The 24,800-nt window shown below is 44.3% G+C and overlaps 2 protein-coding genes across 8 annotated transcripts in view; one reads left to right on the top strand and one right to left on the bottom strand.

Moving 5' to 3' along the window:
• Nucleotides 1-909, bottom strand: part of Ncor1 (nuclear receptor corepressor 1) — a 151,501-nt gene extending 150,592 nt beyond the window's left edge. Inside the window, exon 1 of the mRNA XM_075992178.1 lies at nt 891-909. The gene's annotated coding sequence lies outside the window, so the exon portion shown is untranslated. The remainder of the gene's footprint in view (nt 1-890) is intronic.
• Pigl (phosphatidylinositol glycan anchor biosynthesis class L) overlaps nt 5-24,800 on the top strand; it is a 63,233-nt gene continuing 38,437 nt past the window's right edge. For 4 of the 7 annotated variants that reach the window (XM_075992223.1, XM_075992227.1, XM_075992221.1 and 1 more), the window contains exons 1-2: nt 36-1,133; nt 14,448-14,547. In XM_075992223.1, the coding sequence (XP_075848338.1) occupies nt 896-1,133; nt 14,448-14,547 (338 nt within the window). In that variant the 5' untranslated portion in view covers nt 36-895. Of the gene's footprint in view, nt 1,134-14,447; nt 14,548-24,800 lie in introns of all 7 variants that reach the window. The other 3 variants (XM_075992225.1, XM_075992226.1, XM_075992224.1) reach the window with 3 other exon arrangements.

Here is a 24,800-nt window from a genome sequence, read left to right as displayed (position 1 = left end):
CGGGGCCTTCCCCCTCGGGCGTGGGAAAGGACCAGGCGCCCGGTGCGAGGCTAACCTTGCGACCCCTGCGCGCCGCCGGAGCGGTTGTTCTCTCCCAGTCGGAGAGAGAAGCCCGAGTCCACGTGGCCAAGGATGCACGTTAATTTCACACCAAGCTTCACCGGAATGGCGGGCTAGGCATTCTCCGCGGCTTGGCTCCTTAATCGCTACCTCTTCGGAGACTTGAGGGGCCCCCTGACCGCACTCTGACCTTCACTCTTCTAGAGAAATGACGTTTCCTCCTAGCGGCTCACTTTTCCTCGAACAAAGTGTGACCCGCTCCGGAAAACTTTTACCCGGGTAGCGGGCTGTGTATACGATATCTTGGGTCGTTAAGAAGTGGGTTAGGAAGGGAGTTGAAACGAGGGAACTCTTCCTACCAAACGGTGAAGTTTACTTTCTGAGGCTCCCGTTTCGGCCGGCGTGCTGTGACACGCCTGAAGTCCCAGCTCGGGAGGCAGAGGAATGAGGATCTTTGCAAATTCGAGACCAGTATGGTCTTCATAGTGAATTCAGGGGCCCCCGGGGTACACACTGCGAGACGCTATCTCAAAATGATTTTAAAATGCTTCCTTTTAAGCACACTGAACGGTAGGAACCGATACCAGACCGCACAGAGTTCTTCCGGCTTAGCCCTGTAACTGCAGCAGATACCGGGATTGGCCACGGCTATGTCAAAGACGCCAGGGCGCAGTATGGGTGGGAGTTTCTACGTGAGCCCACGAATCTCGCCGGTGTCCAGCCACGGAGCACTTAAGCACGGAACGCAGTTGCAGCGGGTTCAGTTTTCCCGCAGGAGCCCGAGTCCACCCCCCCAACCTTCCCTTCTGCGCAGGCGCGGTGTCACTTACCCGGCATGGAAGTAGTGGGTCTCTTGTGTGCGGTGGCGGTGGCTGTCCTGACATGGGGCTTCCTCCGGGTTCGGAACTCGGCGGAACGAATGAGGTCTCCGGAGCAGGCGGGCCTGCCGGGAGCCGGAAGCCGGGCCCTTCTGGTGATCGCACACCCGGACGATGAAGCCATGTTCTTTGCTCCCACGGTGCTAGGCTTGGCCCGCCTCGGGCAGCGGGTGTTCTTGCTCTGCTTCTCCGCAGGTAGGAGGCGGGTTAGGGAACTAACCGATCTCAATTACTTCTTCCCGAAAGGTTTTCTTTAGGTATAGCTAGGTGAATACACCCAGGGTCCTTTTCTTGTGCTCGTCGCTGGCTTGGACAGAAACAGCCGGCTTCCCAGACAGGTTGTAGAACCCCGAGCGAATCCCACTCTTCCCCAGCCAAACTGAGGAGCAGAAAAGCGGTTGCTCTTCGTTGGTTCCATTCAGTACCTGCACGTTCCTTTGGGAACTGCGACTGTACTGAGTGCTTTGTCTTTTTAAAAGTGCTTTGTCTTTTTAAGACAATCTCACTGCAGTCTAGCTGCCCCAGTACGGGGATTACAGATGAGAGCCGATGGATGTACCTGACCTTTTATCCGGAGGAACCATCTATTTACAGAAGGATCAAATATAATCGTGCACCAAACAATCTGAGCTGTGTGCTGTCTGCCCAGCCCACCAAGTTTCTTTCCTAAAAACAGCAAAAACTGTTCCTGCTACTTTGAAATTCATTGTGTGCTACAAAAAAATATATATAGTCAGATTGGAAGTTACCTCAGGTGACTAGGTAGAAACTACTTAATTTTAGAGTTCATCTCCACCCAGTTTCATTAAGAGAACACTTCAAAAATAAGACTTGTGTTATGGTACAAAACAAGAAAAAAAATGACACTTAAGTATGATGATGATTGCACAACTTAAACTGTATACATACAGTGGATGAATTTTATGATATATCAAATTATACCTCAATAAAGTTGATTTTCAAAATTGCCCATGACCTCTTTTCCCATGTAGTTGTGTGTCATTCCAGTTCACTTTTAAATTACAGATCTTTCACAGAAATCGCCATTTAAACATTCCTTTTTATTTACTTAGTATGTATTTAGTATATATTTATGCTAGACCTTATTCTAGATAACTCTTATCAGGATTGATTTATGCAATTGGCTGAATTTGGGGAAGTTGTTGGGTTTGAAAAAGTGCTAATGTAGATTTATTAAGGAAAAGTGAGAAAGAATCCTGAGAGTGGGGAGGCTCCAAAGAAGGAGTACTTTCTATTTTTTTTTAAGACTTATTTTATGGGTGTTTTGCCTATATGCATGTATGTGCACCGCATGTATTCCTGGTGCCCACAAAGACCAAAAGAATGTCAGGTTACCTGGAACTGGAGCTATATCCAGTTGTGAACCCCTGTAACAGTGCTGGGAACTGAACTCTTGCCCTCTGGAAGAGCATGTAATGAGAGAACCACTGAGACATCTCTCCTGCCCCTTTGTCTTATTAATGTTTTACACTACAATTATTAGAATTGAATTATATGCACATTTGTTTCAAGATTTGCATCAAAGCCTGTATTTATTTGCAAGACAGTAGGCAGTGTGTCCTCTAATATTAATATTTAATATTTATATTTTCTTGATCATTTCCAATAGGGCATAAAAATTTGGGACCAGAAATCTGTCTTTTTTTTTTTTTTCCAGTTCTTAGGTTTGAGCTCAAGGTCTCAAACATGCTAGACACCCAGCCTCCCAAATCTTTTTCTAATAAAGGATATAGGCATTCACTTGACAGTCAGTACTTCTTTTGTCTTTCTTTCCTCTGAATCCAACTTGCCATTTTAAATTGGTCTCTGTTGTAAAAAGCAAGAAAGTAAGTTGGGTGTGGTGGTGCACGCCCCCCAGTACTTGGGAGGTAGAGGCAGGTGGGTCTTTGTGAGGTCGAGGACAGCCTAGTCTACAGCACGAGTTCCAGGACAGCCAAAAAATATAGAGAAACTGAACCCTGTCTTGAAAAACAAAACAAAACAAAAAAAATCTGCATTACACTGCCTTGGGGCTGGAGAGATGACTCAGCAGTTAAGAGTACTGGCTGTTCTCCCAGAGAACCCAGGTTCGATTCCTAACACCCACATGGCAGTTCACAACTGTCTAACTCCAGTTCCAGGGACTCTGACACCATACCAAATGCACATAAAATAAAGTAAATATTGGGGGAGGAAGCAAGAAAGTAGTGTTGTAGTGCTTAATTCAGTATAGTGAAAACTATCAGTAAAATGGAGAAAGCACAGTGGTCAGGAAATCGAGAAGAGCATTCTCTTTTCAAATGCTTTCCTTAAAAGAAGGCTCTAAGTAGGTTTTCTTTTGATCTGGGCTTGAAGAAAGAAAACTACATAGGGAGCAGGAATGATTCTTCTAGGCCCTACTACATAAGCCTTGCACTTGTGCAAATAGCTTATCCCAACTACATCCTCAGTTCAAGGAGAAGGGAGAAGCGAGAAAAAGAAAAAGGGTTTTGTTTTGGTGGTAGTGACTCAATTAATTGTCCTCAGCCATCCCTTAAGACGACACTATTTCCATTTTACAAATAGACACTGAGTGACTGAGACTTTAACATGAAGGAGCCAAGGCCCTGTGGCCCAGCTCTGCTCTAAAACATTACGCCCAGGCTGCCCAGTCGCTTTGTGTGTGTGTGTGTCATTTGAAATAGCTTCAACTGATTTCAAGAAACATTATTTCATCAAATTCTTAATCTATTACATTATCTGTGGAGAGAGGAGCCTGCGTGCATGGCCCACAGATGGTCCTCAGAAGACAGCCTACAGGCATCAGTTCTCTCCTTCCACTTTAGGACTCCCTGGAATTGAATTCAGGTCGTCAGACTTGGCATCAAGTGCCTTTACCCACTGAGCCATCTGTCTGGCCCCAAGCCACTATTTAAGAAATTTTTAAAAAGAGGGGGTGCTGGAGAGATGGCTCAGCAGTTAAGAGGACTTACTACTCTTGTGAGGGACCTGAGTTTGATTCCCAGCACAAACTTCAGGAGGCTTAATACAGCCTATTTCTCCAGCTCCTAAGGATTCAACACCCTCCTCTGGCCTATACATGCACCAGAACTAGATGTACTTACTATTCCACCCATGGCACACACATAGACACAAAACTAAAATTGAAGCTGGTCATGGGGGCATACACATTTAATCTCAGCACCGGCAGTTGATTTTGAGGCCAGCCTGATATACAAAGTGAGTTCTAGGACAAACCGGGCTACATAGGGAGACCATGTCTCAAAAAAATCAAATCTTTTTTAAAAGGGTATGGTAGCACATCTTTAATACCAGCACATAGGAGGGAAAGCAGGTGGGTTTCTGAGTTCAAGACTGGCCTGGTTTATATAAAAGCTTTCCAGGACAGCCAGGGTTCCATAGAAAGACCCTTTCTCAAAAAGTAAATAAAATAATAATCTACCTGTTTTAGACAGTTCATTCTGATAGCTGTATGGGAATAGTTCGATAGAAAAGACTAGAACCATGGAAGTCAACACTACCCCTGTAGATTGTGTCAGTAGCTCATGTGGGGTTGTATCCTACTGTGTGTACATAGTCTCCATACTCCTCTTATAGTAAGTCTGAGATACTGCCCCCCCCTTTGGAAAAACAAGTGTGTGTGTGTGTGTGTGTGTGTGTGTGTGTGTGTGTGTGTGTGGTTTTTCAAGACAGGGTTTATCTGTGTAGCCCTGGCTGTACTGGAACTCACTTTGTAAACCAGGCTGGCCTCGAACTCATAGAGATCCACCTGTCTCTGCCTCCTGAGTACTGGGATCAAAGGCATGAGCCACCACCGCCTGGCTTGAAAAGATAATTTTATTTGTACAGTTATTGTGTCTGTGTATATGTCTGTGTACCACTGCGTGTGTGGTGCCCATGGAGGTCAGAAGAGGGCATTAGATCCCCCAGAATTAGAGTTACAGATGGTTGTGAGCCTCCAAGTGAGTGCTTGGAACTGAACTCAGATTCTATGAAAGAGGTAAGTGCTCTTAACAGCTGAGCCATCTGTCCCGTCCTGACATCTCTGTTTTAAGTACTGTAACTTTAAAAAGACATTTTTTTCTGTGTGGCAGAGGTCAGAGGACAAGCTTGTGGAGGGATTCTCTCCTTCTACTGTTACATGGATTCCAGGGTTCAAGCAAGTCACCAGGCTCAGGGCTTAATGCTAAGCTGTCTCACCAGCCAAATGACTGAAACTTTTATAGTAGTTACCCAATATGATCAAACCTCAGATTGCTGCTGTTCAGAGTGTGCTCACTTGTTTGGCCTTTTTTTTCCCCCTCCAAAATAAATAAATTTTTAGAATAAGGTTGGTCATATTCAAGAAGAAACTTTACTGGCATTTTCCTCCATTGGAATTTCACTGACTTTCTGTCACAAGAGGACATATTTACAACATAAATTCTTTCTGGCTCTCATTTTATGATGTCTCATTTATATTGGCTTTCTTTCATATCTGTTAAGAGTCTTGTTTGGTTCTGGTTTCTGTGCTGGGCTTGAGCCCAGGGCATTGAGCATGCTAAGCATGGATTCTACCACTGACCTACACCCCAGTCTTTTAGTATTGCAGTGTTATCCGGGCCAGTTTCAGACTTGTGATTGCTCTGCTGGGCCTCCTGAGCAGCTGAGATTGTAGGCACATTCCACCATATCTTGCTGTAAATGGTGTTACATTTAGGTCTTGCATATTGAGATGGTATTTATGCAGTTCTGTCCTTCAATCTGTTTCTCCTGTTATAATCTCTTATTTTCTCATACTTGATATCTTAAATCATTTCTTTACTCAAATAAACCTCCAAAACTCCCAATCTCAGTCGTTATGTCTGATTCTGTTCTTTTTTTCTTACAACTTATTCTGGGTTTCTACATGTATGCTTTGGGATTTTGGTTTGGTTTGGTTTGGTTTTGGTTTTTCGAGACAGGGTTTTTCTAAAAACCTGGAACTAGCTCTTGTAGACCAGGCTGGCCTCAAACTCACAGAGATCCACCTGCCTCTGCTTCCTGAGTGCTGGGATTAAAGGTGTGCACCACCACCACCCTGTTTGATTCTCTTTTTCTAATATTTATTTTGTATGTGTGGGTGGGTGGTGTATGTTTAGGTGGTATATGTGCTCATGTATGTGCTGATAAAACACATGCAGAGACCAGAGGAGGACATCAAGTAATCTTGTTTTATAACTCTGCCTCATTCCTCTTGAGACAAGGTCTCTCACTGAACCTGGAGTAGGCTGTCAGTCAGCAAGCCTCACAAAACCTGTCTCCACCCCTCCCCAGCAGTGGGGTGACAGGCATCGTGGCCATGTGGATTTCATATATGGGTGGTAGGGATTCAAACCCAAGTCATACTACATGAGCAGCAAGCACTCTTATCCACTGAGTCATCTGCCCAGCCCCTGTTGACCTAAAGCCATTGCCTGCCTCAGATCACTCCAAATTGTCAACCTGATTTTTTTTTTTCAGGCCAAAGAGGTAGTATAAGTTGAGGGCCCAACCCCAAATGTCTCGCATACAGTCAGCACAGTATCTCCCATCCACTATATTGAGAGCCTCCAAACTGGGAATTGCAGTCACCATAAGATTTTCCTCTTCTTGCATATCGGGATGCTGGGACTTAGCTAGCAATTTCAATTAGAACATCCACATATGATGTATCCAAAAGACTTTCTGCTCCTTTACAACCCAGCGACTGGGTTCCCAGGCAGGTGTCCTGAGAGATAATCTGAGACAGCCATGTTGTCTTTTATGACCAGCTTTAGAAATCCCGCAGTGTCTCTTCTGCTACATTTTCCTTGTTGAAGTAGCCACACATCTCTTCTAGGAGGTCGAAGAAGAGAGGTAGATGCTGTCTGCGGATGAGGAGCATCAAGCTCTGGAAATTCATGCGGGGAGAGATGTTGAGTCACTCACACCGAGGAAAGTCGAGTGGGAGTTTAAGAAATGGGGGGAGGGGGAGTAATGCTTTTCATGTTTTGCCTTCTACTCAAACGAAGTCTAAGCACCTCAGTCTAGGGTGGGCACTTTGGTTGGTGTCCTCATCCAATGAAGGTGTAGGCTTCGGAAGGTCCTTCTGTAATGGATGTCCCCTGGTTTACAGCGAAGTTCTTAATATTTTTTTTTAATTTATTTATTTTACATATATAGTGTTCTGGGCACCAGATCTCATCATAGATGGGTGTGAGCCACCATGTGGTTGCTGGGAATTGAACTCAGGACCTCTGGAACAGCAGTCAGTTCTCTTAACCTCTGAGCCATCTCTCCAGCCCTACAGCGAAGTTCTAAGCTTGACTTGAGAGCAAGGCTGTACAGATGCTCTCTGAGTGCCCTGCGTCTGTTATGTAATCCCTCAGGATCCATGCTATTTTTGTTTCCGTCCTTCAGATATAGCCCTTACTTTTCTGCTATGTCAGTCTCAGATTCTCAAACGTGTTTGCCATTTATCTCACGTGGGCAGATATGCTCAGAGAGTTTCGTCAGGCATCTGATTCACCAGATTTCCTAAAATAAAGCTTACTGGGTTATTTTAGATAATTCCTTTTTGGTCACTAGCAAGTCTTTGCCGTATTCCTTCTTGAGAAACATTTGAACTCAGCCTCAAAGGGGGTGATCTAAGCCGCGTGTGAGGGCACAGATCTGTGATCCAGGCAGAGGGGTCAGGAGTTCAAGGTTATCCTCACCACACACAGTGATTTAAGACCAGCCTGGGTCACAGAAGACCTTGCTTTAGCAAGGGAGAGAGCGAAAGTGACAGTTTAACCTATTCTTCTAACCCAATGCATTTGAAGTTTCTTTTTCAAAAAAAAAGTATTGATTTTTTTAAGGTTTTTACATAAATAAATGTAAGTTCATAAAGGAAATTGTGCTGTCTTGCTGTTTATTTACTTAGTTGGGGTGTTTTGGTTTGGTTTGGTTTGGTTTAGTTTTGGTTTTTCGAGACAGGGTTTCTCTGTAGCTTTGGAGCCTGTCCTGGCACTCGCTCTGTAGACTAGGCTGGCCTCGAACCCACAGAGATCCGCCTGCCCCTGCCTCCCGAGTTCTGGGATTAAAGGCGTGCGCCACACCACCCGGCGGGGTGTTTTGTTTTTTCATTTTGCTTTTACAGCACTGGAGACTGAGTCTAGTGTCTCTATACTGAGCTGCATCCCCAGCTGAATTAGATTTGGAAAAGTAGTTTGGGTTTTGTGTGTATGGTATGTGTGTGCTTTTGTGTGTGTGTTGATGCAGGGTCTCATATAATCGAGGCTAGCCTCAAACCCACCAGGTAGCTGTAGAAATCCCTAAGCTTCTGATCCATCTGCCTCCACCTCCCAAGTCCGGGGGTCAGCCCCAGGGCATCCTGCTTGCTAGCTAAGCACTCCAGCAACTGAGCCAGATCCCAACCCCTGAGTTAGATTTGTAAGTGTAAACTGGAAGATTTGATTAAACTTTCTATAGCTTTCTATAGCTATAATAGAAATTATTGTAAACTATGCTATTGCTGTGTTGAGGAAATTGTTTTGTCTTTTGTTTTCCGAGACAGGGTTTCTCTGTGTATCCCTGTCTGTCCTGGAACTAGCTCTTGTAGACCAGGCTGGCCTCAAACTCACAGAAATCCGCCTGCCTCTGCCTTCCAGTGTTGGGATTAAAGGGGTGTGCCACCACCGCCCGGCATGCAAAGAGAAATTCTACAGTGACAAATGGCACCTCTGAACTGTGTAAAGGTTCATGTGTGGGAAAAAAAGATGGCAGCTCTTTGATTACTCCGATAGGAGTGTCGAATAGATGTGCTCAACCACACACAAGGTTCTTCAGGAACCTCCAAGAACTTAGTATTAAAAATACTTTTTATAACTTTACCTCAGTGAGCACTGAAATACTTTTTATAACTTCACCTCAGTGAGCACTGTTCTCCTCACTGAGACACATAAGCCTATAATCATGAGGAAAAGTCCCTCAGCATGCTTGGCTTTGTTAATGACCATCTGTAAGGTATAGGTCAGAGAAACTAAACAAAATTACTATTTCTGGGGGTAAAAATACAAATATAGTGCAACCTTTTGGGAATAGGGAAAAGCCACTGCACTCACAAGTATGGCCCAGATTGGCTGGGTGATAATGTTGTATATGGCAGTGCTCCCTGGCTTAGCCGTGTGGCTCTCTGGACCCTGTGCTCCCTGGCTTAGCCGTGTGGCTCTCTGGACCCTGTGCTCCCTGGCTTAGCCGTATGGATCTGTACCCTGTGCTCCCTGGCTTAGCCATGTGGATCTGTACCCTGTGCTCCCTGGAGTAGCCGTGTGGATCTGTACCTTGTGCTCCCTGGCTTAGCCGTGTGGCTCTCTGTACCCTGTGCTCCCTGGCTTAGCGGTATGGATCTGTACCCTGTGCTCCCTGGAGTAGCTGTGTGGATCTGTACCCTGTGCTCCCTGGAGTAGCTGTGTGGATCTGTACCCTGTGCTCCCTGGCTTAGCCGTGTGGATCTGTACCCTGTGCTCCCTGGCTTAGCCGTGTGGCTCTCTGTACCTTGTGCTCCCTGGCTTAGCCGTGTGGATCTGTACCCCCTGCTCCCGGCTTAGTCGTGTGGATCTGTACCCGGTGCTCCCTGGAGTAGTCGTGTGGCTCTGTACCCCATGCTCCCTGGAGTAGCTGTGTGGATCTTTACTCCATGCTCCCCGGCTTAGCCATGTGGCTCTGTACCCCATGCTCTCTGGCGCAGCCGTGTGGCTCTGTACCCCGTGCTCCCCGGCTTAGCCGTGTGGATCTCTACCCTGTGCTCCCCGGCTTAGCCGTGTGAATCTGTACCCGGTGCCTCTTTTTAGGGACTAGAGATGGCTCAATAGTTATGAGCACTTGATTCTCTTCCAGAGAACCTGAGTTCTGCACTGGACCCATGTCAGGTGATTCAAAATCACCTGTAACTCCAGCTCCAGGGAATCTAACACCCTCTTCTGGCCTCTTCAGGCACTGAACAAACCCACACACATACACACACTAAAAAAAAAAAATTTTATAGTTGTTCTACCAAATTTAAAGGCATAATTTGTATTTTATAATAACTCTATTTTTATTTTCTCGCATTTATTTATTTCGTGCATGAATGTATGTGTATGGGCATGTGTATGCCATACCGAGGTTAACAGACTCTTTCTCCTTCTACCCTGAGTCTTGATGATCAAACTCAGGTCATCTGACTGGACATGAAGCCTGTTTACCTGCTGAGCCATATTACCAGCCCCCTTGGAAGAGTTTTATTGAGTGAAACTCTGGCTTCTGTTTCTAATGTTTCTTTCATTTGTGCCATAAATATTTATGACATAAAACTCACTATTTTGAACTTCTTAAATGTTCGACTCAGCAGTGGCAAGTACCTTCCCAAGATTTTGTAACCATCACCCCTATTTCATCATTCCAAAGAGAAACTCTGTAACCCGTTGAGCAATAACTCCCCATTCCTTCCTTCCTCTAACCTCTGTGACTGCAATTCTACTTACGTTTCAGTGGGTTTGCCTGTTTAGGTGCCATATATAAACAGAATCAGGCAGTCGTTGTTATTTTACACATGACTTATATTACCTTAATATTTTTAAAGTCCACCAATATTGTAGCATGTTTCAGAACATTGTTTTGTTTGTATCAGGATCTCACCATGTAGCCCAGGCTAGCCTCAAATTCACAATTCCCCTGTCTTAGCTCCCAGAGTACTGGAATTATGGCTTATGCCACCATGCCCATCTTCTTTATTCCTATTTGGTGGATGAGGCAGGAGTTATCGCACTGGGGATTGAACCCAGGACCTCACATGCTAGGCAAATATTCAGCGACTGAGCTGTATTCCAGCCCCACTTCATTTGTTTTCCTGGCTGAAGAATATTTTTGTTCTGTGTAGGTATCATATTTTTTTTTCATCCTTCTGTTGATGCTGCTTACTTGGATTTTTGTACTCTGGCTGTTGTGAATAATGACCGCTACAAACATTGTTATTAAGTATCTATTGGTATAATTCTATTGGTATAATTGTTTCTAATTCTTTAAAGTGGATTCTTGTGAATGTAACTGTTAACTGTTGAGTCACATTGTGATACAGAGTTTAAATTTTTTTTTGTTTGTTTTTTGTTTTTCAAGACAGGGTTTCTCTGTCCTGAAAGTAGCTCTTGTAAACCAGGTTGGCCTCGAACTGACAGAGATCTGCCTGCCTCTTCCTCCCAAGTGCTGGGATTAAAGGTGTGCGCCACCACCACCTGGCTCAGAGTTTAAATTTCTGAATAGGCTAGGCATGGTGTTACATGACTTTAGTCCCAGCAGAAGCAGGTGAACCTAACCTGGTCTTCATAGCAAGTTCTAGACCAGTCAGGACTACATAGTGAGACTCTGTGTTAAAAACAAAAAAGGAAATAAATAAATCTTTGAATAATTGACACTTTTTGTTTTGTTTTTCGGACACGGTTTCTCTGTAGCTTTGGAGCCTGTCCTGGAACTTGCTTTTGTAGATCAGGCTGGTCTTGAACTCACAGAGACCCGCCTACCTCTGCCTCCCGAGTGCTGGGATTAAAGGTATGCACCAGCAACACACTTTTTATACTGGCTGGGTTTTTGTCAACTTGACACAAACTGGATTCATTTTCTCTTCTAAATAAATTTCAAAATTAATTGATCATAATAAGTTTTAGGTGAGCGAGGACTGTACATCAATATCTTATCTTAAACAAAGGTGGCAAAGGAAAGAGAAAGCAAGCACTGCTTAATAGAGCACTTCAGTGTATATTAAGTAACCTTCCAGGAAACTCTGGATCAGTCATTATCCACATGCTACAAGCCAAAGACCTTTGGCTCAGGGAAGTTAAACAGAAAGCATACATGCACTATTTTCAGGAAATTTTCATTAGGACATATATTAATTAGGTAATGCTCAAAGTGAGTGTTCATTTTAAGGGACACCAAAACTTCGTTGTATTAATATTTGTAAGGCTACAGAAGAGAATTAGTTATAAGGGCTGTGGTACGTACGTTGGGAAAGTAAAGAATATCACTAAGCTTTTTCTGGTACTGATGGGCCACTGGTGACAACTCTTTAGAAAAGGATGTGCCAGGTGTGCTGGAACACGCCTTTAATCCCAACACTCAGAGGCAGGTGGATCTCTGTCAGCCTGGTCTCCATAGGGAGTTCCAAGCCAGCTAGAACTACAAGATAGAGAGACCCGATCTCGATAAATAAAAATAAAAGGATGTTTTCTGTCTTAGTTATGGACTAGGGTTACTATTGCTGTAATGAGAAGCACCGTGACCAAAGGCAGCTTGGTTAGGAAAGGGTTAGTTTCACCCACAGTTCCAAATAACAGTTCATAATCAAAAGCAGAGAGGGTGGGAACTCACTCAGCGCAGGAACCTGGAAGCAGGAGCTGATGCAGAGACCATGGAGGGGTAACCGGCTTGCTCAGCCTGCTTTCTTATAGCCCTTAGGACCACCAACCCAGGATGGTACCACCCACAGTGGGCTGGGCACTCCCCCATCAATCACTAAGAAAATGTCTTACAGGCTTGTCTGCAACCCAATCTTATGGAGGTATTTTCTTTTTTTCTTTCCTTTTCTTCTTTTAACTTTTATTGATTCTTTGTGGATTTCACATCATGCACTCCAATCCCACTTATCTTCTTGTCCCCAAGCATCTGCCCTCTGCCCTTGCAACCTCCATCCCAAATCAAAACCAAATTTAAAAGAAAAAACAAAAAACAAACAAACAAAAAAGGAAAAGAATCTAGTCTTGGAAGCTGTAGTGTGGCCCATTAAGTCACACAGTCAACCCGTTAGTCTATTCGTCTTTACTGCAAAGTGTTCATTGCTTTGAGTCACTGGTCTGACTGGAGGCCTCCGGTTTCTGCTGCACACCGATACTGGCTCTCACTGGGGCTCCTCTTAGATTCCTGTTGTTCTGTGTCATGGAGATCCTGTTGTTGCGGATCTGCGTGCTCCAAGAGTTCACAGTGGATGTTGGGGTGCGCCAACACATAGCCCTGGTTCTGGACCTGGATGGTAGCTGGGTTGGTCAGCCTGCCAGCTTTCCCTCATGGTCACTGTCCAGACAAGCTCTCCAGCACTGCCTCGGCTAGCTCACCCAATGCAGCCTACAGCAAGCAGCAAGGAGCGGGGCCAGTTCTGCTCTCAGGGCCTCAGATCCGGGTCACCCACACTCACATCACCAGGGCCAGCTCTTGCCTGTTTTGCCCAGGCAAGGTACAGAACTCTCTCTCTCCTGATTGCTATAGGGGACATATGGGGGGTGGGGCGGTCAGCTCACCTACAGTCCTGACCACAGGGTCATCTCTAGTGTGCTGCCCAGATGGGGAGGGTCAGGGCTAGTTTTCCCATTCTTGTGACCCTGGGACCAGTTCTCTCACCTGCCACAGGAGGTAACAGAGAAAGGGGGAGGGGAGAGCATCTTTCTCTCACCCATGAGGCAAGCATTTTCTTTTTCTTTTTTTTTTAAGATTTATTTATTATTATGTATACAGTGTTCTGTCTGCATGTATCCCCACAGGCCAGAAAAGGGCACCAGATCTCATTACAGATGGCTGTGAACCACTATGTGCTGGGAATTGAACTCAGGACCTCTGGAAGAGCAACCAGTGCCCTTAGCTGCTGAGCCGTCTCTCCAGCACTGGAGGCATTTTCTTAGTTGTGGTTCCCTCCTCTTAAATGACTTATCTTGTGTCAAGTCAACATAAAACTAGCCAGCACATTTTCCTAAATGGTATCTGAACATTTTCTTGTAATACTCAAGAATGGCACCCTATCATTTAAATAAGTTTTAGAAATCTGAAGACTGGCCAGGCAATGGCCCACGGCCTTTAATCCCAGCACTCAGGAGGCAGAGGCAGGCGGATCTCTGGGAGTTCGAGGTCAGCCTGGTCTACAAGAGCTCCAGGTCATCTAGGACTGTTACATAGAGAAATCCCATCTAAAAAAAAAGAAAGGAAGGAAGGATAATCTGAGGATTATTTTATGTGTCTGTAAAGGTGAGGCTGGTATTCAGCCCCAGTGCCTCACACATGTTAAGCACAGCATAGCACAGAGAGAAGATAGATAGATAGACAGACAGACAGACAGACAGACACATGATAGATAGATAGGTAGATGATAGATAGATAGATAGATAGATGATAGATAGATAGACAGACAGACAGACACATGATAGGTAGGTAGGTAGATGATAGATAGATAGATAGATAGATAGATAGATAGATAGACAGACAGACAGACAGACACATGACAGATTAGTAGGTCGATGTATTTATGTATCCATGCATGCATAAATAGATACATAGGTATTGTAAATGGCGGTACTAAAATGAATGCTGCTACCAGGACCACCTGAACATTAAATGTTCTATTTTCTTGAATTTCTTATCACAGTCATGGTTTTTTCAGACAGTTCAAATCACCTGGGGGACAAGATGGGCTAAGAATGAGTGAGCAGCCAGGCCTCTGCTGTGAAAGTACCACTGTATCTGTTCCCTCAGGAAATTACTACAGTCAAGGAGAGATTCGGAAGAAAGAACTTCTGCAGAGCTGTGACGTCTTGGGGATTCCACCTTCCCGGGTAACGATCATCGACAAGAGGTAATTTCTCCTTCCATAATGTAGAAACCCACTGGCAATAGATATTCACTGGTACCTGACGTGAGTGCAAATCCTTTCACTTCAGAAGTCTACTTTTACTTTTGTTGTGTGGTTGGTTGGTTTTCCAGACAGGGTCACGTCTATCCCTGACTGGCCTTGAGCGCCATGTGTAAGATCACGTGTGTGAGGGCGATCTTGAACTTCTGATCTGGCTGCCTCAGACCCCGGAAGTCAGGGTTACAGGTATGTGCTGTTTAGATCAAACCCAGGACTGCACATGTTGTGAGTATTCTACTGACCCAGCTACATCTCCAGCCTCCTGGACCTTGGAAGCAGCAATTTCCCCAAAGCTTGGTTTTTCTTAGCAGGGAAAAAGTAGAGACTTCTACCTGCACGGCAGTAGCATTCAGTTCTACAATCATTATCTCTCATCGTTACATGACCTCGGTAATGGGCAGAACTATGACGTCTATGTTTTTGTTTTTGTTATTTTATTGTTTTTTCAAGACAGGGTTTTTCGTTGTGGCTGTCCTGGAACTCGCTCTTGTAGAACAGGCTGGCCTCCAACTCACAGAGATCCACCTGCCTCTGCCTCTTGAGTTCTGGGAGTAAAGGTGTGCACCCAGCAGACATCTATCTTTTAAAGAGATGGAAGAATCAGGAATTTATACTGATGGCTACAATAAAAAGTATTTCAGGGTTTTTACCTAAAATCTTTGATTTTTACAATTGGATTATTTTTCTCCTACACTTACGCTCTTGTTTTCCAACAACACAAACATAATTACTCATTTTCTTTTCAATTTTGTTAAGAAGTTGCCGGGCGGTGGAGGCTCATCCCTTTAATCCCAGCACTTGGGAAACAAAGGCAAGCAGATCTCTGTGAGTCTGAGGCCAGCCTGGTCTACAGAATGAGTTTTAGATCAACCAGGGCTACACAAAAAAAAAAAAAACAAAAAAAACCTGTTTCGAAAAACCAAAAAATAAAAAATAAAATAAAAAAAAGGAAAAAAAATTTTAAATACCATTTATTTTCCTATGTAAATATATTTGTTGCTGCTTACCTATTTAATTTTACAAAATCAAGGAATGGGTTTGTGAGTGTCATGAAATCTGGGACTGTATCAGTTGATTTCGTGAATTTCACAGTTTGGGCACTTAAAGATATCTCATCAGCTTATCCACGTACGTACTGGGGTTTGTGCTTATGGCTTACTTTTGAGGTAAGGTATCACCATGTAGCCCTGGCTATCTTCGAACTTGCTATGTACACCAGGCTAACTTTGAAATCACAGAGATCCACCTACCTTTGCCTCCCTAGTGCAGGGATTAAAGGCGTGTGCTACCATGCCCAATTCCTAAGTAATAATTTTTCAAATGTTTCTTAAAATATTTTGCCTCGCCGGGCGGTGGTGGCGCACGCCTGTAATCCCAGCACTTGGGAGGCAGAGACAGGCGGATCTCTGTGAGTTCGAGGCCAGCCTGGTCTACCAAGGGAGTTCCAGGATGGGCTCCAAAGCTACAGAGAAACCCTGTCTTGAAAAACAAAAAAAAAAAAAAAAAATTTTTGCCTCTTGGAAGACTGAGGTAGGAATGCTGCCAAGAGTTCAAGGCCAGCCTAAAACAACAGAGTGGCAGAATGAGACCCTATTTTAAATAAAAAAAAAAAAAGTAAGTGGGTAGGGAGGGGGATAACGGTATCTGCTGTCAAACTGGACAGCCTGAGCATAATCCCCAAGATTTACTAATTCCTGTAATTCATCCTGTGACACAAACTACACGAGAATAAATAGACATTTTTTAAAGTTTAAATTGTATTTATATATATGTACGCATATAAACATATGGTGTTTAATATTTGCTCTGCTGACTTGTGATTATTTATTTCGTGTGTATGTGCTGTGCATGGGCGTGCGGGTACATCAGAGAACAGTTTGTGGGGATCTGATCTCTCCTTCCAGCCTGTGGGTTCCAAGGATGGAACTCAGATTTCATCATGTTTGGTGACAGTGACTCTGAGCCTAGCCGGTTCCCTTGTCCTGCTCTGCTGTTTGTAGAGAACAGAGTGGTAGATTAAGGGATTGTATCTCTTCTAGAATCTCTTTCTCATTTTCTGGAGCAAACCCTAGTTTAGTGCTGGCAGGGAAGCACCAATCAGTGTCTACGGTGAACGGGTAACTTTACAAACACAGCTGACTTCATATTTTGAACACACAGAGGAGGAAGACATGACTCACTTGTCCAAGAAGTGTTCTCTCTTGTATAGTTTCAGGAAGACCTGCCAAGTTAAGGGCTCTCCAGTCCGCACGCGGAAGAGACCCATCATCCTTATCACTTGTCTATCTTTATTTTCCGTGTCTTCCCAACAAACTTGGTCTCAGTTTGTTTTGGGTTGGGGTGGGACAGCTTGTTTCTTGATCGTACAAGATTAGAACCTGCATATTATTGAATGAGGGCAGGGTGTGACTGCTCTAGACAAGAGGGAAATAGATTACAATGACTGATCTGCGGGGATTGTTTTAGATAATTTCAGTAGGAGGACCTTTCCCACACAAAGTCATCCACAGACAGTGAGTCCTGGGCAGCTCTGTAGCATCGTCAAAGATACCATAATTAGGCCAGGCATAGTGATACTTGCCTTTAATCCCCAATCCCTGTACTCATACTTACGAAGCAGAGGCGGGGGTGGGGGGTTGGCGATCTCTGTGAGTTTGAGGCCAGCCTGAGTTCACAAGGACAGTCAGGGCTACACAGAGAAAACCTGTCTTGGAAAAAAAAAAAAGAAGAATTAGCTGGACATGGAGGTACACCTATAATACCAGCTGAGCAAGGAGAATCATGAGTCTAAAGCCAACATAGACAAGATCTACTGTTACCTATTTAATATTTCCCTGCCATTTAGATTTTTCTAATGATTTGCAATTTTGAGATATATTAGTAAATCATTAAGCCTTTAGAAGAGTACCCAATAATAAACTAGTAGGTCAAAGAATATGAATTGCAGTTCGGGTTTTTTTTTTTTCTTTCAGTTGGTTTGGAAGTTTTTGCTGTGCTGGAGACCACACCTGAGCCTTGTGGTGCTCAGCAAGTGCTGCCTCCCTGGCTCCCCCACCCCAGCCCTGCGGCAGCTTTCTTCCCCTGGGAGTGAAAGCTTTCTTGCTGTTTATTTTGAGTAATCTCGGTTTTGTTACTGTTGTGAATAAGATTTTTATGGGTCTGTTTTTTACTTTTTAATTATATTTAGTGTGTGTTGTGTGTACACATGTATGACATACATTCATGCTGTTGTATGTGTGTCTATGTGTGTGTGTACATGAATGCCATGCTATGTATGTGAAGATGAGAAGATACATTGTGGAAGTCGGTTCTCTCCATCCACCATGTGGCTTCCAGGGACCAAACTCAGATCATCAGGCCAGAGTAGCTTTTTTGGAAAATTTGTACATTTTTATTCGGATGCTTATGAGATACAGTGTGAATGGGTGTGTGTTCTCATGTGTTGCGGCACACGGATGTATGAGCATGCTCACCTGTCTACATATGCATATAGAGGCCTGAGGTTGACCCTCTGTGCTAGAATGATGACAGAGCACCACCTGGGGACCTGAGCTCTGGTCCCCTCTCTTACCTTACATGGCAAGCAGCATCCGCTCCCTATCTCCCCAGCTCCAAAATAGCCTTTCCTGTCCATATTTCTATTGGCCATTCTTTCAAACTAATCTGGTTTTTTCTAACCATCCTAATTTGTTTTCTATTGTAATTAAACACACACACACAAAGCTAAAAGCTACTTAGGAAGAAAAGGTCAGGAGTACCTGAATGTGGTGGACCCTCCCACATTCATTCATGAGTTAGGAATGCCCCACTGAAGGCCCACAGGCCTCTGATGGGGGCATTTTCTCCATTGAGGTTCTCTTCCCAGATGACCCCAGTTTGCATCAAATTGACAAGAACAATGACTAACTAGCACACTAGCAAAGGTCATCCAGCTACTGCCTAGTATCTTGTCCCAAAGCTACTCACAATTTTAGTTATTATTTTATGGCCTCAAAATCTGTTTTATTCTGCTTGGGCCGCCAATACAAAATACCACAGACAGATGGCTTAAACAACAGAAATGTATCCCCCCCTCCCCAGTTCTTCATACTGAAAGTATGGAGGCTAGTTTCTAGTAAAGATCCTCCTCTTTACAGATGGCCACCATCACACTGTGCCTTCATGTTTGGAGCAGGCAGGTGGGGGTCTCCTGTTCTTTAAGAGTAGGACCTCGCTGGGCAATAGTGGCGCACGCCTTTAATCCCAGCACGCAGGAGACAGAGGCAGGTGGATTCTGTAAGTTTGAGGCCAGGCTGGTTTACAAGAGCAGGACAGGCTCTGAAGCTACAGAGAAACCCTGTATCAAAAAACAGACAAACAAAAAACAAAAACAAAAAGACTAAGACCTCACCCTTGTGAGCACATTGTACAGAACCTTTGGGGGATAGTGCTTTAACTTACTATGAATTGAGGGAAAGTGCAATTTAGTCCATAAAAATGTGCCAACCCCTCAGCTTCTCCTCAATCAGACTCTCTAGATCTATCACGGAGAGAAATGAAGGGAAAGGGGGAGAAGGACGTTTCATTAGAGGACCTGTATGTAACCTGTGGTGATAATAAGTAGATATGACACCCTTACTGTCGGTGCCAAAAAATACTCAATACATGGCCTTGCTTAATGCTGACAGTGACCCAATTATTTTCCATTTTACAGATAAAAATTTGAGCCAGTGGGGCTGAGTCACTTGCTCAAGCTCGCTTTGCCGCCGGGCTGCAGGACCCGCATTCGCCCTGAGGCCATCTGGCAGCGGTGTATAGGCGCCAACCAATATATTTCCAGGCTGCTCTGTACTTTCGAAGTGTGAAGTAGATACTCCTGGCTCCAGACTTCCAAAGGCCCTGTCACTTCATTTGTAGGCTAACTCTGAGACAGCTTTTATGAACTTTGTTTTGTTGCACGTAAAGGCGCAAGAGCTCAGAAAAACTAAGAGTCTGAAGTCACACATCTAAGAAATGGCAATGCTCGATAAAAATAAAAGAAAAATGGCAATGCTAGGTAGGGAAGAAGACAGAAAGGGGATGAACTAGGTCCTGACTTCCTAGAGAGAAGTAGGTCACTGCTTTGTTAGTGTGTTTGAAAGATCACCAGCTTAAAGTGCCTTGTGAGTGGTCAGCTGTTTGCTCTTGTGGCTCCGAGCATCAGTGCTTGATTTCAGGGATATGTTTAGCCAGAAGAACACACCCAAATAAACCCTTTGTGGGGAAAACCGTTTTCAAGGAAAGCCTGTGCTGGCTAGGTTTTGTTAACATGGCGCGAATTCGAGTCATTTAGTAAGAGGGAACCCCGACTGAGGAATTGCTTCCATCAGACTGCCCTGTGGAGACATGTGTGGAGCATTTTCTTAACTAATGATTGATGTGAGACTGTGGGTGCCGCTAGGGCAGGTGGTCCCTGGGTGCTGTAAGACGGACAGGCTGGACAAGCCAGTAAACATCACCCCATGACCTCTGCTTCGGCTCCTCCTCCAGGGTGCTGTTTTGAGTTTCTTTGCTTTCCTCAATGCTAGACTGTGACCTGCAAGCCAAATAAACCCTTTCCTTTTTTTTTTTTTTTTTTTTTTTTTGGTTTTTCGAGACAGGGTTTCTCTGTGGCTTTGGAGCCTGTCCTGGAACTAGCTCTTGTAGACCAGGCTGGTCTCGAACTCACAGAGATCCGCCTGCCTCTGCCTCCCGAGTGCTGGGATTAAAGGCATGCGCCACCACCGCCCGGCATAAACCCTTTCCTGTAACATGCTTTTGGTCATGTTTTACCATAGCAAGATGACAGAAGGCATAATCTCAGCCGTTAGAGAACTAAATGATTACTTACACAGCTCCTTTAAAGATAGCTCTTGCTGATTTAATGAGTATATAATATTAAAATGCTTGTTTCAACATGGGCCCAATTGTGCACACCTATAATTCCAGCGCTGAGGAGGCAGAGACAAGGGGAGTTTAAGTTCCCAGTTTATACTATGGTTCAAGGCTAACCTGGGCTACAGAGGAAAACTGTGTCAAAAACATAAAGAGAGCCAGGCACGGAAACACGTACCTTTAAATCTCAGCACTCATAGGGTAGAAGCAGAGGTAGACAGATCTCTGTGAGTTTGAGACCAGACTGATCTACATAGATAGTTCCAGGACAACCAGAACTACGTAGTAAGGCCCCGTCTCAAAAAACCGAGAAAACATACATGTATACACACAGAGAGAAAGAAGAAGCAGTTCCATAGTTGTTATTAATGTCCAGAATAAGAAAATCACGCTGCATTTTGAAGAAAAAGATAAACAAGTTAAAGTATAGATATGAAAATGGGTGTTGATGGCGACAGCCTTCATGCCTACATTGGTCAGCTGTCCACTGAGCTGAGTCAGCTGAGCCCTAAAACCTCATCATTTTCTTTTAAATGTGAATCCTTAACTTGCCAGCTGGTTTTGCTCTTGTAAAAAGTTCTAAAGGAATGCTAAAGCTGTCTGCCTGTTTTCTCCTGTGTGCTTGCTTTGCGGTGCTGGGCTGGAACCCAGGGCCTCAGCCTACTGGGCAGGCGCTCTGCCAGAGTCATAGCCTCAGCCCTGCCAGTGTCTTTCTGAATCTATTTACTTCTCACCCTGTTGAGTAGCCTCCGTCATTCCACGGGGTCAGCACATAGTGGTGGCTCATGCTTTAATCCCAGCACTCGGGAGGCAGAGGCAGGCGGATCTCTGGGAGTTCGAGGCCAGCCTGGTCTACAAGAGCTAGTTCCAGGACAGGCTCCAAAGCTACAGAGAAACCCTGCCTCAAAAAAATAAATAAAATAAAATCCATCTTCCTCAGTGTTTATCGTAGCAGCAGTGTGGCATTAGAAAGCCTATGGCTTTAATAATTTAGCTGTACAAGGAAGTAGACTCTACTGTCCACTAAGGAGCATGAATCAGACTGACTTGCTAGCACTTGGAAGAGCTTTCCAATAAATCCATACAGATATAGTGAATGAGAAGCCAGGAGGCAGAGCCTAGAGCCATTGGACTGTTTGTTGAATACCTGGACCTCTCTTCCTCCTATTCCAGAACCTTCCTCCTTCAGTGAGAAACCAAAAGAGAGTGTACTTGCCCCTCCTATTGTGTGAGATTAAAATAAAACCTGAAATCCCAGAGGGCCTGGCCTGAAGTTCAAAGGCACAATTTCAGCACTGCTGGCAAAACAGGGTGGGGCTCCTGGCTGCCAAAAGGAGGCAAAGGACAAAAATGTTTCCTAGAAAAGAGACCAGGGAAGGACACCAAAGTGGACCTCCTGATAGGGAGGCACCGTGTGAACACACAAGCTGCTTTTCTATTTCCTTAAACCTAGGTTATTCTGAGAACTGAAGAGAGGCTGAGCCTCCAAGTAACACGATTAGGGGAGTCAGTACCAAAGACGTAAGGTGGGACCAGGGAGAGACCTCCTTAAAAAAGCTTGTGTTTGCATCTAGTGCTCTGGTTTAGTCTGGTGATTACCTTTCTCCTTGCTATAACTAAACACCTGTCAGAGGCAACCTAACGAGGGAAGGGGCTTGTTTGTTTGTTTGTTTGGGGGTTGCTTTGGTTTTTGACTTATGATTCCAAGGGGATGCGGTCTGTTAAGTCAGGGAAGGCAGTAGGAGCAGGGGTTAGCTGGTTGCATCTTCAGACAGGAAGTGGAGAGTGGTAAACGCTTATGCTCAACTTGCCCCAGCCATTCCCTTCCTCCCCCACACCTTTGAGACTGGGATTCTAGCACATGGAATGGTACCACCCAAATTTGTTGTTGTTTCTAAGCTACAAGTAATTCTTTGAGACTCTGGATGATATTTTGAGATTATTATGTTGTTTATATTTTCACTCTATTCTTCTATTTTTTTGTTGCAGTGACCCAATTGTAAAATTATTTTTATTACTTCTTCAGAATGATAATTTTTCTACATTTATAAATAGCAACATACGTAACTGATATGCAGGATATCTGATATGTCCACACTTATTAAGGAGTCATCCAAACACTAATGGTGTTGAGAAATGCAGATTTAAAATTTTCTGTAAACAAAATATGTAGTATTTATTGTATGCAATGCGTAAGATTCTCTCTCTTCCATCTCTCGCTTTCTGCTAGCAATGCTTTCCTCTGCAGTTGCGGCTTGCCTACCTATAATTTCCATTTCCTGAATTCCCTTAGTTTGTATTATTTTTATTGCTTCTATTTCTTGAACAGTCTTTTTTTTTTTTTAATTTTCGAGACAGGGTTTCTCCGTAGCTTTTGGTTCTTGAACAGTCTTATTGGTTTCCTTCAAACGTTTGTTTTGTCTTGGGTTTCCCGACATCCTTCAACTGATTTATTGATTTCCTCAAAGTTTTTATTGTCTCTTGCTGGTGAGGAAGGACACAGTTCAGTCTGATTTTTGGCAATTCCTCTGAAGACAGTGGTATGTGGACGATTGGCAGTAACTACTGTGCCACTTGGAGCAAGTGTAGGGCTTCTCTCCTCCTGTCTGTATCGTCTGCTGAACGGCCTTCCACAGGTAGGGCATTTGAAAGGCTTCTTTTCCTTGTGTGTGATCTCATGGACTGTCAGGTCTGAGTGAGTGTAGAAGCCTTTATGACATGTTGTACATACAAATGACCTCTCCTTCTTTTGCACTTTCTTGTGAACTGAAAGATTAGAGGGATATTTGAAGGATTTGAAACATTCCTCACATTTGTATTTGTGTCTCTGTGGAATCTCTCGTGGTGACCCTCACATGTGCAGTTTGCTGCATGATTCTGGAAGTCTTCAGCCTGCACTGGCCTGGAGGAAATCCCTGGTTGAACCTCCATCATAGGGACATCTCCAGAAGAAGCTGCACTCTGAGATTCTTCCTGGTACCTGGCAGTGTCCTGATGTGTTGTGAGATCCAGAGGGAATCCATCAGAAACAGCTCCCTCATTGCAATCAGGAAATTTATCTATTGCCAATAATCTGTCTCAGGAGATTGGCAAGTGTCTCCTTTCATTCTCTAGAGTTGATGCAGTTGCCAATTGTTGTTCTTTAAAACGCTCAATGACTTCTTTTAATGTCCTGTGCTCAGAAAAGAGGGCTTCCCACCCATGCATGGAGACATGACCATGACAGGAGGCTTCACGTGCTTGTCAGTCAGTCCCCACGTGAGTTTCCCCAAGTTTCTTCCACTTGATTCCCACAACTCTCACGGCAGACTTGTCCTTGGAGTGCCTGATTTTGAGAAACTGCTCCAAGACTGCTGAAGACTAATTTTGAAAAACACAAAAAGGGTGTGGATTACCAGAGATCACCTAAAGCTTCTACCTAATGTTACTGCCATCAACTCTAGCTCACCAAATATCCTCTTTATGTGGACACATCTATGTTTTCAGTTTATTCTCATGGTTAGCTCTTAGTACTCCCCTAGATGCATAGAAGGTTGATATAAGCACTAGAAACAGCTTGTTGACCTGATTTTCCTTCAAAACATTAGTCTTGTGACTATTTGTTGTCCCTAGATCTCACATCACCACTATCAGGGATCACCAGGTGTTTCTGGGACAGGTGAAGCTCCCCTTGGAGAAGCTGCATATCCTGCTAAATGCAGTGGCTACTACGGTGCGGTACACGCATGCCTCATTCCATTTGTTTCCTTAAAGTTATTGCTGCTTATCTTTCACTCTACTGCTGTTGTCAATAGAGTTTGAGGGAAGAGAGTGTCACCAGTAGTGTGACGAGAAGTATTTAAGACAGGATCTCTTAGAGCCCAAGCTGCTTTCCAGTTTGTAAATGTAGCTGAGGATAGCCTTGAACTTCTGATCTTCCTGCCTCTGCCTCCTAAGTGCTAGGATTACAGGTACATGGCACCATGCCTGGTTTATGCTGGGTTGAAACCCAGGACTTAATGCATTCCAGGCAAGCACTATACTAACTGAGCTATACACATTTTTTATTAATAATTCTTTTTATTTACATATCTATGTATATATATGTTTTGGTTTTTTTGAGACAGTGTTTCTCTGTGTAACAGCCCTGGCTGTCCTGGAACTCACTCTGTAGACCAGGCTGACCTCGAACTCCCAGAGATCCGCTTGCCTCTGTGTCCCGAGTGCTGGGATTAAAGACGTGCGCCACCACCGCCCGGCTGGCATAGGTTTTGAGTAGCTCAATTTAACAGTGCACTTTTCCTCCATAGTTCCTATGGGTCTGA

This window comes from Microtus pennsylvanicus, chromosome 11 (genome assembly GCF_037038515.1).
Source record: "Microtus pennsylvanicus isolate mMicPen1 chromosome 11, mMicPen1.hap1, whole genome shotgun sequence".
Classification (NCBI taxonomy): Eukaryota; Metazoa; Chordata; class Mammalia; order Rodentia; family Cricetidae; genus Microtus; species Microtus pennsylvanicus.
The sequence above is the reverse complement of the archived record's forward strand: the minus strand, read 5'-3'. Positions and strand labels throughout refer to the sequence as shown.